Source organism: Pipra filicauda, unplaced genomic scaffold (genome assembly GCF_003945595.2).
Source record: "Pipra filicauda isolate LSUMZ 115617 unplaced genomic scaffold, ASM394559v2 scaffold294_size920599_pilon, whole genome shotgun sequence".
In the NCBI taxonomy this organism is placed as follows: Eukaryota; Metazoa; Chordata; class Aves; order Passeriformes; family Pipridae; genus Pipra; species Pipra filicauda.
This window is the reverse complement of record NW_024104414.1, coordinates 462355-476092: the sequence shown is the minus strand read 5'-3', so window position 1 is coordinate 476092 and position 13738 is coordinate 462355. Positions and strand designations below refer to the sequence as shown.

Genomic DNA, 13738 nt, shown 5'->3' with positions numbered 1-13738 from the left:
GCACAGAGACCCGATCCCAGGCAGGAGGCGCGTGATGCAACTACAGTGCCGGGATTATTTATAGCTCTTGGCCCCGTTTGCTGGAAAATGCTGCCCAGACCACCCGGCAGAATCTGCTCCTTGCGAGGGGCACAGAACCCCCCCCCCACACACACTCTGCTACTCTCTTTTCTTTTTTACCCTTCAGTCCCAAAAATGTGGGACCCCCTTTGCTGTGGCCACAGGGGTGCTGATACTTCCCTCATATTGCAAGCTCCACGGCTCTGCAGAGTGCTGGGACCCCTCCCTGCTGCAGTTCAACAGCCCTGCAGGGTGCTGGGACCCTCCAGAAATGGCATCTCACAGCTCTGAAGGGTGCTGGATCTAGAAGATGCTGGGACCCCCTGGCTGCAGCTCATGGCCCTGTAGCCCTTTCTGCATCGTGTTGGGGGGCTACTCCTTCCCCCCCCCCCTCCTTGTTCCCAGAGGATGCTCGGCCCTATCACTTGAGGCTGTTGTCCCCTGGCAGGGGGTCAGTGGCCGTGCCGCGGGGAGGGTGACGCGAAACTCGTGGCCGACCCGGCGCTGGCAGGGACAGAATGTGCTGTAGCTGGCGCAGCCCTGCGAGGGCCGGGATTAACTGCGCCGCTGCTGCCTCAGGCCCGGGAGGGCCCGGGAGCCCATCCAGCTCCCAAACCAAGCACCACCTTCCCCCATCCCAGCTGGGCTGAGCCCTGCAGGACACAACTCACCCCAAAACCTGCCAAGGGGCACCCGTTGGGGGCTGCTCTGTTTGCACGGGGTGGGGAGGCAGTCAGTGATGATAAATCTGGATTTTGGCCCTCTTCTGTCCTTGTGCCGGGGACGGGGTTCATGCACCGCTCAAATTCAGCATCTTTGTGCTGGTGGGATGGGGGGTTCACGGCACTCCCACCCTGGGGAGCAGTGGTCGGTGCTGATGGGGGTTCAGGGGGACCTGTTCACCCCCAGGTTGAACACTTGAGGGGACACACACAGTCCCCAGGAGCACCGGGCCTTGCTTTGGGTTTGCTCTAACCTCCGGCTGTGGATGGCATGGCTTGGCCCTGGCACCATTTCAGGGCTCTGGGGGTTCCCCTTCATGCGGCAGCGGCAGAGCTGTGCCAGGGCTCCGGGAAGCAGCCGTGCATCCCGACATGCTGGGGCGGCATCGCGGCCGCCCCTCCGCCCGCTGACTCAGTCGCCTGTTTGCCGGAGCCGCTCCCGCCCACGGAAACCACAGGCGAAGTCCCCGCATCCCTGCGCCGGGGCTTTCCCCACTGGCTCGACAGGAATCGCAGCTTTTCCCAGCCCGATGCGGGCACTGAGCTCCTCCGGGCGCGGGGGGGGGGGGGGGGGGGGGGGTGGGGGGGGGGGGGGGGGGGGGGGGGCGGGGGGAAAACTGCGGGCAACCGCGGTGGGTTTGTGCCAAAAAGCGGGGTCTGGAGCAGCTGGATGGACTTGTTGCATGTGCCACATGTCCCGTCCCCTGCGAGCATCGTTCCAAGGGGATCATAGACCGGGACACCCCACAAACCCCGATGGCAGCGGGTGCTACCGATGCCTTGCCGCAGGCTGCCGGGAGCAAACCACCTTCTTTATTCACTATATCAAACCCAAGGCCTTGTTTTTTTGGGTCTGACTCCCCCATTTGGGATTCCTCGCTGTGGCACTGCCTAGTCCCTTGCACAGTCACTGCTCTCTTCCTCCTTTCCTCCGGCGATGGAAAATTTCTATGACTTTTTGACTTTTATCCAGTTGTTTGGGAGCGAGGAAGGGGCCGGCGCCGCGCACAAACATGTCTATGTATAAACACTGGGGACTGAATAAGGAGCCGCTGGCACCGGACCCTCCCCCCCGAGCCGGGTGTCCCCTCTCCCGCCGGGACCCCAGTGCGGCGCCCCGTGTTCGGTGACCCAGAGTCGTCCCTGCGGGGACACAAATATTTTGGCTTTGTTTAAAAAAAAAACCAACACACTCAAAAACAACACCACTAAAAAATTCCCCCCCCATGCCGAGCCATCCAGCGGCGGCGCGTGACGTGTTGGCACACAAACAGTGCGCACGGGGATGGCGCTCACCCAGCCCAGGGCTCCCGCGCCGGTCTGGGATTTGCAGGTGACACGGCCATTCCCTGTGACAGGGACGTGGAGCGATAGGACTTTGCTCCCAGCGCCGCTCCCCACCCCGGCTGTGTTTCCTGTCACTCCCCGGCGCCGCTTCACAGATCGTAGAGAAACCCCCATCGAGCACGGCGTGGGGACCCGACCCCTGCCGCGGGGACACCCCACGCCCTGACCCCCAAATCTCCCCACAGCTAAAACCTTACTCGTGTGGGGCGTGTGCCACCACCTCCCTCCCTGCTGGGCTGCTCTGGGTGTTCCCCGCTGAGAAGGGAGAAGTCGGGGCTGTCACCCTCACTGCTCACTGTCACCTCATCCTTGCTCTGGGGCAGGAATGATGGTGTGACCCTGTCAAACCCCACGGCTCTGATCTCTCCTCCCATTCCCCAACCTCAAAGTCTTCCGAAACAGGGTTATGCCCTTTTTTTTCTTCCCCACCACTCTGCAATAAGCAGCAATTTTGAGCTGATTTCAACAAAAAACCCCTCAGATTAAGCTCAGTTTTGGGGGGGAGAATCAGAACCACAGAATATCCTGAGTTCAAGGCAGCTTGCAGGGATGCCCCCCGCCCTTTCGCAACCACATTAGCAAGCCTGCGTCCCATTATTTTTTAATGCAGGCATTTGTGTGGAGCAGGGAGAGGCATTTTCCTGCTGAGCAGCTGTGTAAATGTCACCACATTGCGGCTCGGCGATGGAGGCAGCGATAGCCCGGGAGGTCCCAGCTGGTTGGAGGTGGCTGTGGCGGGCAGTGCCGGTGGGGAGGGTGCTGCCGAACGGTCCCGGGAGGGGCTGAGCCGGTTCCCTCCGCTTTCCTGGCGGTTTGGTCTGTGAAAAAACGAGAGAGAGTCGATCTGCCTGCGAAGAGCTGGTAAACATCGGGGGAGCGGAGCTGGGAGAGGGGGCGTTGCTTTTGGTCCTGTGTTTATCGCTGCACAGCCGGGCAGGCTGCTTGCTCCGGGATGAGCCTGCACGGATGCGGGAGGGGGTGGTGTGCTGTAAATAGGGGATTTTGGGGGGTTCTCTGGTTCTTATCGAGTTGTCCTTAGGTCAACTCTGGCCGCCTGCTTGAGCAAAATATGTTTATGCTGCAAACCTCCGGCCGGCTCCGCTGCCAAGTGGGCAGGGAACGCGTGTGCTGATAAGAGCGCTGCGTCCTCCCCTTCCCGATCACCCGATACCCAGGGAAGCGCACGGAGGCGGCCTCCCACCTCCCTACATCCTGGATTTATGATTTCTTTTACTATTATTATAAAGTTTCCGTTGAAAAGAAAAACAACCACAATTCAATAGCTGCGGCTTTGCAGCTGCCAAAGCCTGGAAAGCTCTGGCCGTGCCAGCGTCTGAGCTGCCCCCGGGGCTGCCGGCCCTGAGAGCAGCCATCCGCAAACGTTAAAACTGCAGAAAGAAAACGCTTCCTGCCATCGCCCGAGCGTCCCTGTGAGGGTAGAAGATGGTTTTCACCGTCTTCTTCCAGCTCACGTGCTGGGACAGGCAGCATCCCAGCGGGATTTTGAAGTGAGCTGAGCACCCAGTGCAGCCCCAGGGGCAGCTCCGAGCCCTCCTCGGTTTGTTAAATATTCAGTTTTGGTGCTGCTTGAAGTCGTTTTCCCTCCTTGGGTTTGGAAACAGTGCTGGCCCGGGTGAGCCTGTTGCAGGCAGGTTCGGGCTGACGTGAGCAGGAAAGAGCCGGGGTGGCCGCGGGACCTGTTTGCGAAGTAGAACCGAGTTGTTGTTGTTGTTGTGACACCGAATGGTTGCAAAACGCCGGCGCTGAAATACCCGTGACTTTCAAAACAAGCTGAGCCAAGCTGTGGCCGGAGGCTCTTTGTCCAGATGTGTCCGTCTGTCCAGCTGTGGGCCACGCAGCCCCTTCCCCGCTGCAGGATGCCTGTGCCAGCAATGCATGGAGGTCTTTTGCTGTGAGAAGAATTCCAGAAGCTTTTTTTAGAGAGGAAAAGCCCAAATTCCGAAGCTGCTGAGATTTTACTGCCCCAGGGATCTGCCGAGCATCCTGCCCACCGAGGTTTTGCCAGTGCTGGGGGGGGGGTGGATGAAATGAGCTGTTCACCGCTGGGGCGAGACACAGCCTTTGAGTTCTGCTTAAAAAATAAAAAACCCTAAAAAAAAAATCCCAGGGATCAGTTTGCTTAGGGATTTAGTCACCTAATCTGCCTGGCAGTGGGTGGCATTGTGGAGGTGGTGACAGCAACGGCTTTTTGCCTGGCAAATAATCCTGCTCTTAGCCATAGCTGATGGTTGAGCTGGGCTCAAACATCCCATTGGCATCGGCTCTTCTCTGGGATGGGGCTCAGGCAGGAGGAAAGGGTGCTGGGTGTAGGGAAAGGGGTGGGAGAGGGATGGATGGGTGAGGGAAGGGACTGGGAAAGGAATGGATGAACGAGCGAGGGAAGGGGTTGCAGGGTTGCAACATTCTTCTTTGCTGCCCATGCTAAAACCAGGCTGTGGCTCTGTGGGGCTGTTTCTCCGAGGCTGAGAAACAGGTTAAACTCCTCGATCTGGGAGCAAAACATCTTAATCTGGGGAAAAAATATCGGCCTGGACCCACAGGGATGGACCTCGCCTTCCCCGGGGGCTTAGAGGTCCCAAGGGCTGATGTTGATGGGGCCATAGTGAACCACTCGAGCTGTTTTATGTTTTTCCTCTGGTGCCATCTGAGCTTGCATCCCCCAAAATCAAGAGGAAATGGCTTCAAGTTGCTGCAGGGGAGGTTTCAGGAAAAATTTCTCCACCCAAAGGTGGTCAGGCACAAGAACAGGCTGCCCACAGCAGTGGTGGAGTCCCCATCCCTGGAGGGATTTAAAAGCCATGGGGATGTGGCACCTGGGAACATGGTTTAGTGGTGGGCTTGGCTGGTGTGCTGGGTTAATGATTGGACTCGATAATCTTAGAGGGCTTTTCCAACTTTTATGATTCTAGAAAATCAGGGAGCTCAAGGCAAATCTCCAGGCTCCCACCACCTTGCTGCAGCTCTGGCTGCCCCACCTGCTTTCTTGGGATGTGGTGCTGAGTTTTCCACTTGCAGGTAAATCCGCCTGCACATGTCCCTCGTGCCATTTACTTTTGGGGACACATGACTGGGACTCTGTGGGAATAGGGAGGGAATAAGATGAGGTTTTTCCCCTTTAAAGCAGGGATGCTCCATGTTTGCCCAGGGAAACAGCACTGTCACTGGTGGTGTGTGGGCAGCGCTGGCACCAGTGGGTGTGAATAGGGGAACCCATAGCTTGAGGTGACTTTGGGATCGATGTTGAACCCCTTGTGCCCCCACCATTACACCCCTCAGCTGGGCTGACCTTTATTTTCCCTGCCGTGATGGCTTTTGGCTGCTTATCCTGGAGTCTCCTGTTGGGTGTAATGAGTTGCCCACCCTCAGGCTGTGGGTGGTGGTGGCTCTCACCAGGCATAATCGATGCCCTGTAGCATGTCTGGGTCCTGCACCCATTCGGATCTGGATGGAGGAGCAGGGAAGGTCATGTCCTGGCTGCAAAGTCTGGCCTGGCAGCTACCCTTGGGTCGCCAGGCTCAACACAGCTCCCGGGGACTCATTTGGAAAACAATCCTGTGAAATTTAAACTAATTAGAAAGTCCCGAGCCACTCGCTTGCACTAATTGGCAAGTTATGGCTTGATTAGTTTTCCCCGGCACGTTGTTCATGGGCACCATGTTCCTGGCAGAGCACTGGCCAGCTCGGGACACGTGTGGGAAAAGATGCACAGGGCCAACCCTGAAGGCATCAGAGGGGGTGTGAGCGGCACCATGGGTGGGATGGATCCCTGGAGGGTGCCACCATGGGGGGTCTGCCGTTCCCCCTCCCCAGGCTGTTTTTAATGCAGCAATTGGGACTGTCTGTCCTGCTGTGAACTCATTCCGTGAACCGGAATGATTAACTGGCGTCGGCTCTAGCCCCGAGACGGGCAATGTGTTTACTGCTGCCACCCAGCCGTGCTGAGCCGTGACCCCAGAGCTGTTTCCTTCATTGCTCTGACCCCGGGCTGTAAACAGGGGCCAGGGCTGAAACTCGAGTGTGCACCCGCTCCTGTAACCGGATACTTCCTCCCTGTGTGCCTGGTGTGCTCCGACAGTGAGCCTGGCAAATCCCAACAAAATCCCTAAATCTGATCCCCGCGCCTGGGTTTCTGCGTGGCAGGACGCCAGATCTCCAGCCGATCCCCAGGGATTTGGGGTGCGCAAGAGAGGACACGGGGGGCCTGTGAGGTGATGCGTGGCGGGGAGGGAAGGATGAATTTGCTCTTCCAAGAGGTTGGGAAGCGCCGTGGGGACGTGGGGCTGATGCCACCTCGTGGCTTCATCAGCAGCTGAACGTCCTGGGCTGGGTGAAGATGCCGGACGCTGGTGGGCACGAGGACGGTAGCACAGCGATGCGGATCCTGAACGGGACCCCCAGCCATGGGAGAAACACCATCGCAGCCACTTCACCTCTGGAGCGCTGGGAATGGCCATAAATCCCAGCCCACCCGTCCCTGGCGGGGGTTGCGAGGTGACCGTGCCGCCCCGCCGCCCCCCGCTCCCGGTGCGGTGTCTCCGCTAGGCATCGGCGTCGTTTCCGCCCGCGGTGCTGGTGCTGCGAGCGCGATTTTGGTGAAATCCTTTGCAAAACGCGAGCTAAAAGCAGCGGGGAGGCCGAGCCGTGTGCTGGTGGCTGAGACACCGCGGCGGTGCCTTACCTGGACTTCCCCGTGCTACCAACCCCACGTAGTTTGTAGTTTTTTAAAATTTTTTGCTCTCTCAGCAAGTCAGCGCCGACGCCGCCAGGCAGAGAAAACCACAAATCGCTTCTCATCTCCAATTCTGCCCCAGATAAAGCCCAAGGCGGCAACGTGGCCCCACACGAAGGGGCTGGGGGGGGCCGAGGGATCACCCCAGACCGGCTGTGTCCTCTGCAGCGCCATGGATTGCCCTCGGCTCTAAATCCTTGCTGCAATCTGCCCGGGTCAGGCGAGGAAAAACCATCTCAGCCCTGCTGCTTTGTGGAGTTACTTAATTTTTTTATGTTTGCTTTTTTTTTTTTTTTTCCCTCTTTTTTTTTTGCCGATTTCTTTTCTTTTTTTTTTGCAGGTAGATGGTGTTTGGTGCTTTGCGTCCCCATCCCAAGGAGGGGATGCTGGTCCCAGTGGTGGAAGCTGGCAGGGATGAAGTTCTGCCTCTCCTCCTGATCCAGCCAAGGAAATACCCTCAGCCCTGGACAGACTCTGGAGCCACTATCCCTTGGTTTTTATTCCTGGTGAAAAATTGAGACTGGGAAGTGTGTGGCTAAAACCTGGCATGGTGCAACACAGAATCCAGAGACATCGCCTTCCTTGTCCTGTAAACCAGAAAACCCCCTGAAAGTGCTGGCTTGACCATGATCCCATGGGGTGGGCACCCAGCATCCCACACACTTAGCACCCCATTGGACACCCTATTCCTGCCATCCATCCCTGCTGCTCCAGCCTGGTGATGGCTATGGCACCGACTTCTCCTGCAATGGATTCCATCCTTCCTGGTCCCCGATGATGATGGATTTGTTGGAGATGAGCAGGGCAATGGGGATCAATGGCTGGCATAGCTCCTGCCTTCCCTCCTCTTCCTCCTCCTCCTCCTCCTTCTTGCCGTGTGGGTGCCCAGTGCAATTGGTGCTGCCAGGCAGTGGAAATCCCACTGGGCTCAGCATCTCCTGCCTGCGGTAGGCAAAGGTCATCTCCTCCTCACAGCCTGGTGGACACACCACTAGCACCTCCGCTGGCTTTTCCATCACAAGACTGGGCTGTGGCACGTTGGGCTGTGGCACATTGGACTGTGGCACGCTGGGCTGTGACACATTGGGCTGTGGCACGCTGGGACATGGCACATCAGTCTGCGTGGTGGTGTCAGTTGTCTCCTTGCTGGGATTCAGCTCCGTCAGCAGCAGCTCAGCTGGGTTGAACCTCTCCGAGGGCTCCAGGAGGCCTATCCAGGTCTGGCCCTAAGGGTTGGGTGGGTTTGGGGTGGAATGTCCCTTGCCAGGACCATGTGTGGGTGTTTGTGGGCAGCACCTTGCATCTCACCTGGCCCTTCTCGCCGGCAGAGAACTGGATGGCATTGGTGCCCACGGGCTTAGGAAGAGGTGGGAAGAGGAGGTGGCGAGCCCTGGGAGGGGAGGGGAGGGGGTGGTTAGTGAGGGGTTGGGCAATGGGGGGTGGCCTGAGCTGTGTGGGGGCAAGGGTGCTGCTGTCACCTCTTTTTGGTCAGGTGGTAGATGGCAGCCATGATGGGGACACTGAGCGAGATGCCCAGGTACTTCAGGTTGGCTCTCCACACTGCTCCCTGAGGACCTGGGGACAGGCACGGCTGGGTGGTGGCATTCCTGTCCCCAACACCCCACATGGGACACAGGAGACATTTCGGGGTGAGGGCGAGCACCCCATGGGGAGTGGGGAGAGGATGGGATCCCAACCGTTACCTAACGCCTTGGTCTGGAACTTCTTCCAAGCACTGCAGGTCCCCTCGCTGTCCTTTGTCACTTCCCAAACACCCACCCTGTAGGCTGTGCCGGGCTGGAGGTTTTGGAGGGTGTAGTTCACTGCTGTGGCATCAGCTTCACTGTCTGGGCAAACAACAACAAGTGGGCAGCAGTCTGGCAGCTGCCTGGGCAGCACCCTCCTCCTGCCCCACAGGGCTAGAGGAGTCCCACTCACAGGTCATGTTGTCCCTCTCGGCCATGTGGCAGATGAGGTACTTGGCCAGCACCCCAGGGCAGGTGGCGCGGGGGGACGGTTTCCACTGGAGGACGACGCCGGCATCTCCGCTGCTGATGTCAATGGGCACGGCCAGCGAGCCTACAGGTAGTGGTGCCAAAAAAGGGGGGAGTGTTTCAGGAACCCCTTTCTGGAGTTAAACCAGGCATAGATGTGCTGTGCTCCCACACATACCGTCGTTGGCATAGTGGTGCCACAGGGCGAAGGTGGTCCAGCCCTGCTCTGGGTCCCAGCCGTGCACAGCAAGGCGGTAACACGCCGGCGCTCCCAGTGCTCCTGGGGCAGGAACCGGGGGTGCTGGTTAGACCCCCACCAACTCTGACCCCAGGTGGAGGGCTTGGGGTGCTCCCTTGCCTTTCTCCACGTGGATGCTCTTGGCAGGGAATTCCTCTTGGATGCAGACACTCTGTTGGGAGGCTTCTGCCAGGACCTGCTGCTCGAAGCAATAGGCCTCGCCCGGGATTGGTGCTTCCCATTGTGCCGTCACGGTGCTACCGGCGACGCTGACATCCTTGAAGCTGAGATCTGGGATGAAATGGTGGATGTGAGGGATAGCTGGAAATAGTAACTCCCTGAGGGGCTGCCAGGGGAGCTCGGCCCTGCTGTGGGATAGGTACCTCTATGCTGCTCTGCCGGCACGTGGAGCTGTGACGCCGGCCCTGGCCCAGCGGCGTTGACGGCCCTCAGCAGGATTTCGTATTCAGCTCCAGACAGGGTGAGGTTGTGCTCCCTCACCTCCCACCCCAGCACCACAACGTCCTCCTCGTCCAGCTCAGCACAGCCACACGCTGGCATGTGGGCGTGCAGTGTGTAGTTGACATCGCTTTGTCCCTTGAGGACTGGCTGGGGAGGGAGAGTGGGCAGTGTGGGGGATGAAATGGTGGGGGAGACACTCAGGAGGGTCCCCAGAGATGCCGCTGTACCTGCCAGCTCAGCCTCAGCACCCGCTGCCCATGTCTTCCTAGTTTTTCTAGTTGGTGGCTCAGCACTGGGCTCTCCAGGATTTCTGCAGGAGGGACAAGCCTGACTGAGTGATCAATGTTTTTGGGAGCTGGTAGGATCCCACCAGCCTCCCCTCCTCTTCCTTACCCTCGGGAACAGAGATGTTGCTGCTCCAGTCACTCCAGTAGCTGCTCCAGGTCTTTTGCCGTAGTTGGACCACAAAGGTGCCATTCCCCTTCAGGGTACAGTTCACTAGAGAGGGGTGGCAGGGTCAGGTGGGAGATGACCCCTCTTTCTCCCAGCTTTTGGCCATTGTGGGTGCTGGGGGGGAGCACGGGGCAGAGCATTCTGCCAGAACCTGGGAATACTCCCAGAAGATGCTTGTCCCCAACATCCCCACAGGCTCAACCAACCTGAGTCATCTTCATCTTTCACCATCACGGTCATACATTCCACCTGTAGAGAAAACTGGGAATGAAGACACCCTCCTAGTAAAACCAGTATGTTACTGGGCCATCAGTGTGATCTGCAATCATCCCAGGCGCTGGGAGAAACAAATAGAGGGGACATGGTGGCCCAAGGGATTTCCTTGGTTGGGGTAGCCCCTCTTCAACCCTGGGACCCTCCTGGCAGCAATTGAGAGGAGCAGGGGGTCCCCAGCTGCGGGGGCTTCACTGGGGACAAGCCTCCAGATTTCATCTGTTGTCGTCATTAGTATAATCTGGGGTTTTGCCTGTGTAATCCCTTCGAATCACGGCCTGATCCTGTTATGGGAAGCAGCAGGATCCCATGGCCAGAAGATGAGGCAGAGCCGATAAGGCAGCGAAACAGATGGGGCACAGCTGGGTTTGGGGGGGAGGACAGTGACATCACTGAGCCCCCACACTCCCCAGGCTGCCACAGTGCTCCCAACTGTCCCAGCTCCAGCAAACAGCATTTTTACTTGTGTCCAGCCGCTGTCTCCTGCCCTCCAGGATCGAGCCTCCCGCTCTGCTGGCTGGTCCATGCCAGGGCACTGTGGCCGTGGCACCCGCAGCCTCAGCTGGCCGTCAGTCTTGGAGAAGGGCACCCGTGAGGGAGGTGGATCTGGCTTTTCTGCAAAGATGTTGTTTTGAGTGGTTTTGGCAGTTTTTGGCCCTGGTGCTGGTGTTCAGCCTGGTCCCATAGGTACTTACCGGCCTCGTTGAAGACAAATGTGATATTGGGGGTCCTGTGGACGTGGCCTTCCCAGCTTGCCTCTACCCAGGCCACAACGTTGTTTAAGATGTACAGCTTGTGATGTGGCAGTTTGTAGTTTGTCATCTTGTGTGCATCAAACTGGCTACACCCTTTGTGCTGCCAGCTGGGGAGGGAGTGGGCACAAGGTCAAATCCGGGTGAGGCAGGACACATCCCATGGGCTCCCCATCCCCCTCCACAATGCCCAACTCACCAGAGATTCAGGGAGTAGGAGGTGTTGCCAGCAGGGCCGAGGGGTGACCAGGAGCAGTGGAAAGAGTTGAGGGAGTTGCATTTCTTCCAGCAGGAGAAGTTCTGGGCTGTGGTGGTGCCTGTGGTATAGGGCAGTGTCTGGGGGCTCCCGCCTCCCATACCCTTTCCCATGCACTGAAGGAGCAGCGCTGTAGCTGGGGTATTGGAGCAGCCACATGAGCGATTCTCACCAAGACCCCCCACTTCCCCCATCCCCAGTGATACTGGTGCTGCTCACCCCAGTCCTGCCCACTGCCAGTAGGGATTCACCGCCTTTACTCCATCCCTGTGGTTTTGGGTGAGCATCTCCATCGCAGCACCACCTCCCTTGGCCTTATCACCCCCGAATCACTCACTGAAAGTGTTCTGAAGTTATCTCTCATCTCCCAGCACCGCAGCAACACTTACCGCCCGCCACCAGTGCCGCCAGCAGCCACCCCAGCATCGCCCACCGGGGGTGTCCCACTCCGGATTCAGGGCTTCCCTGCCCTTCCTGGCTGCTCAATCCCCCAGCACCCAATGAGTGCCCCTCTCAGGCGTGGTGGCAGCCCCGGTGCTCAGCACAGCTTCCCATGCCTGGTGTTTCCTCTTCTGCTCAGACCGCGCCGGAGGGCGGCCGTTCCCAGGCAGGTCAGAGCGTGAGACGTGAGTGCCTGCCTCACTTTTACCAGAAACAAAAGAGAAAGCAACACAAAATATCCCGCTTTTTTGCCGGCACGGCTGCCGGGATGGGGCCGGCCCTGCCCCGCGGCTGCACCTCGTGTCCCAGCTGCACCACGTGCCCCGTGCCCCGGCACGGCCAGAAGCGCAAGGTAAGCGAAAGATGAGTCTTGGGGTTTTTGGTTGGGTTGTTGTTTTTGCAAACTTCACAGTGTGGTTTTGATCTTCTGCCTGTAACTGGGCGAATCTCCAAGGTTGGGGTTGTCCAGGTTTTTTTTTTGGGGGGAGGGGGGTGTGTGTTTCCAAACCCGGCTGCTGTGCTCGTTCCCAGCACAGCTCATTCCCTGCGCCACAAACAAAGCCCCAGTGAGGTGGGAGAGCACGGTGGCACCGGGGCACCAGCAGCCGTGTGACGGGCGGGTGACTTCGGGACGGTGGAGCCGGGTGGCACCGAGGGCCATGCACAGAGTCCCCTTGTTTCCACAGAAAGTGGCTCCTTGTGTGGTGCTCGCTCGGGGCCGGAGGGCAGTGCTGGTGGGAGTGTCTCTGTGCTGGAACAGTGTGGGCACGGCTGGGATGGGTGCACAGAGGGCCCCTGGCACCTCCTGCCTCCCTGTGTGCCCTCCCTGTCCTGCCCACTGGGGTGCGGGTACACACCAAGCCGTGCTGTGCTGAACTGAGCCATGCTGGGCTTTGCTGGGCCACAACAGACAGCAGGACTGGGCTGTACTAGGCTGGACTGGGCTCTGCCGTACCATGCTGAACCAGGCCAGGTCATGTTGTACCATGCCACACTAAGCTGTGCCATGTTGGACCACGCCGTGCCTGACTGGACTGTGCTGTGCCATGCTGGCCAGGCTGGGCCATGCTTTACCATGCCATGCCACACTGGGCTGTGCCATGCCATGCTGGACTGTACTGGGCAGTGCTGCCTCAGGTCATAAACACTGTGCTGTGCTGTGCCAGCCAGGACAGACCTGGGCTGGACCACACTGAGGTCCCACCAGTGCCCTGCTGTGCCAGCCCCAGGCGGTGTCATGCTGAGCTGTACCAAGCCAGGAAGACTGTGACAGTCCTGGGCTGTCCCATGCTCTGTTGTGCCATGCCATGGCAGAGTCTGCCATGCTGGGATGTGCTGAACCAGGCAGATTGTGCCAGCCCTGTGCCAGCCCCATAATGTGCTATACCATGCCATGCCATGCCAGGCTGTGCCATGCTGGGCCGTACTGAGCTGTACCAAGCCAGGGAGACTGGGCCAGTCCTGTGCCATGCCAGCTGCATGCCATGCTGTGACAGCCCTGTGCCACACTGTATCATGCCGGCCCCAGGCCAGCCCCATGCCGTGAGAGTCCTGTGCCATGACAGCTGCATGTCGTGTCACGCCCCATGTGCCAGCCCCATGTCATGCTATGTCATGCCAGCCCCACGCTGTGCCAGCCCTGTGTCATGCTATGCCATGCCAGTTCTGTGCTGTGCCAGCCTCATATTGTGCCGTGCCAGCCCCATGCCGTGCCAACCCCATGATGTGCTATACTGTGCCATGTCATGCCAGACTGTGCCATGCTGGGCTGCACTGAGCTGTACCGAACCAGACAGACTATGCCAGTCCCAGTCTGTTCTATGCCATGCCGACCCCGCGGCATGCCAGTCCTGTGCCACAGGACTGGCATGCCATGCAGTGCCGTGCTGTGGCAGCCCCGTGCCATGCTATGCCATGCCAGTTCTGTGCTGTGATAGCTCCATGCCGTGCCAGCCCCATTCTGTGCCGTGCCAGCCCCGGTGCCGGTGCT

The 13738-nt window shown here is 58.9% G+C and overlaps 1 protein-coding gene across 1 annotated transcript; it reads right to left on the bottom strand.

The window, feature by feature from the left end:
• Window positions 1-7184: 7184 nt before the first annotated feature.
• IL12RB1 (interleukin 12 receptor subunit beta 1) lies at window positions 7185-11435 on the bottom strand. Its single transcript, XM_039383017.1, has 13 exons — window positions 11251-11435; window positions 10995-11161; window positions 10763-10914; window positions 10233-10275; window positions 9967-10071; window positions 9801-9883; window positions 9495-9720; window positions 9232-9402; window positions 9052-9153; window positions 8818-8958; window positions 8583-8726; window positions 8358-8454; window positions 7185-8269 (listed from the first exon to the last, which is right to left on the bottom strand). Exons 1-13 carry the CDS (start codon window positions 11418-11420, stop codon window positions 8053-8055), a joined length of 1818 nt encoding a protein of 605 aa, XP_039238951.1. The 5' UTR covers window positions 11421-11435; the 3' UTR covers window positions 7185-8052.
• Between the last annotated feature and the right edge of the window lie 2303 nt (window positions 11436-13738).

Bases quoted from the DNA above. Each gene is read 5' to 3' on its own strand.
- IL12RB1 (XM_039383017.1), bottom strand. From the start codon at position 11,420: ATGGGAAAGGGTATGGGAGGCGGGAGCCCCCAGACACTGCCCTATACC. The intron at 10,915-10,994 runs GTAAGTACCTAT...ACATCTTTGCAG, and splicing joins ATTTGTCTTCAACGAGGCCG to AAAAGCCAGATCCACCTCCC. The intron at 10,276-10,762 runs GTAAAAATGCTG...TTTTCTCTACAG, and splicing joins GAGACAGCGGCTGGACACAA to GTGGAATGTATGACCGTGAT.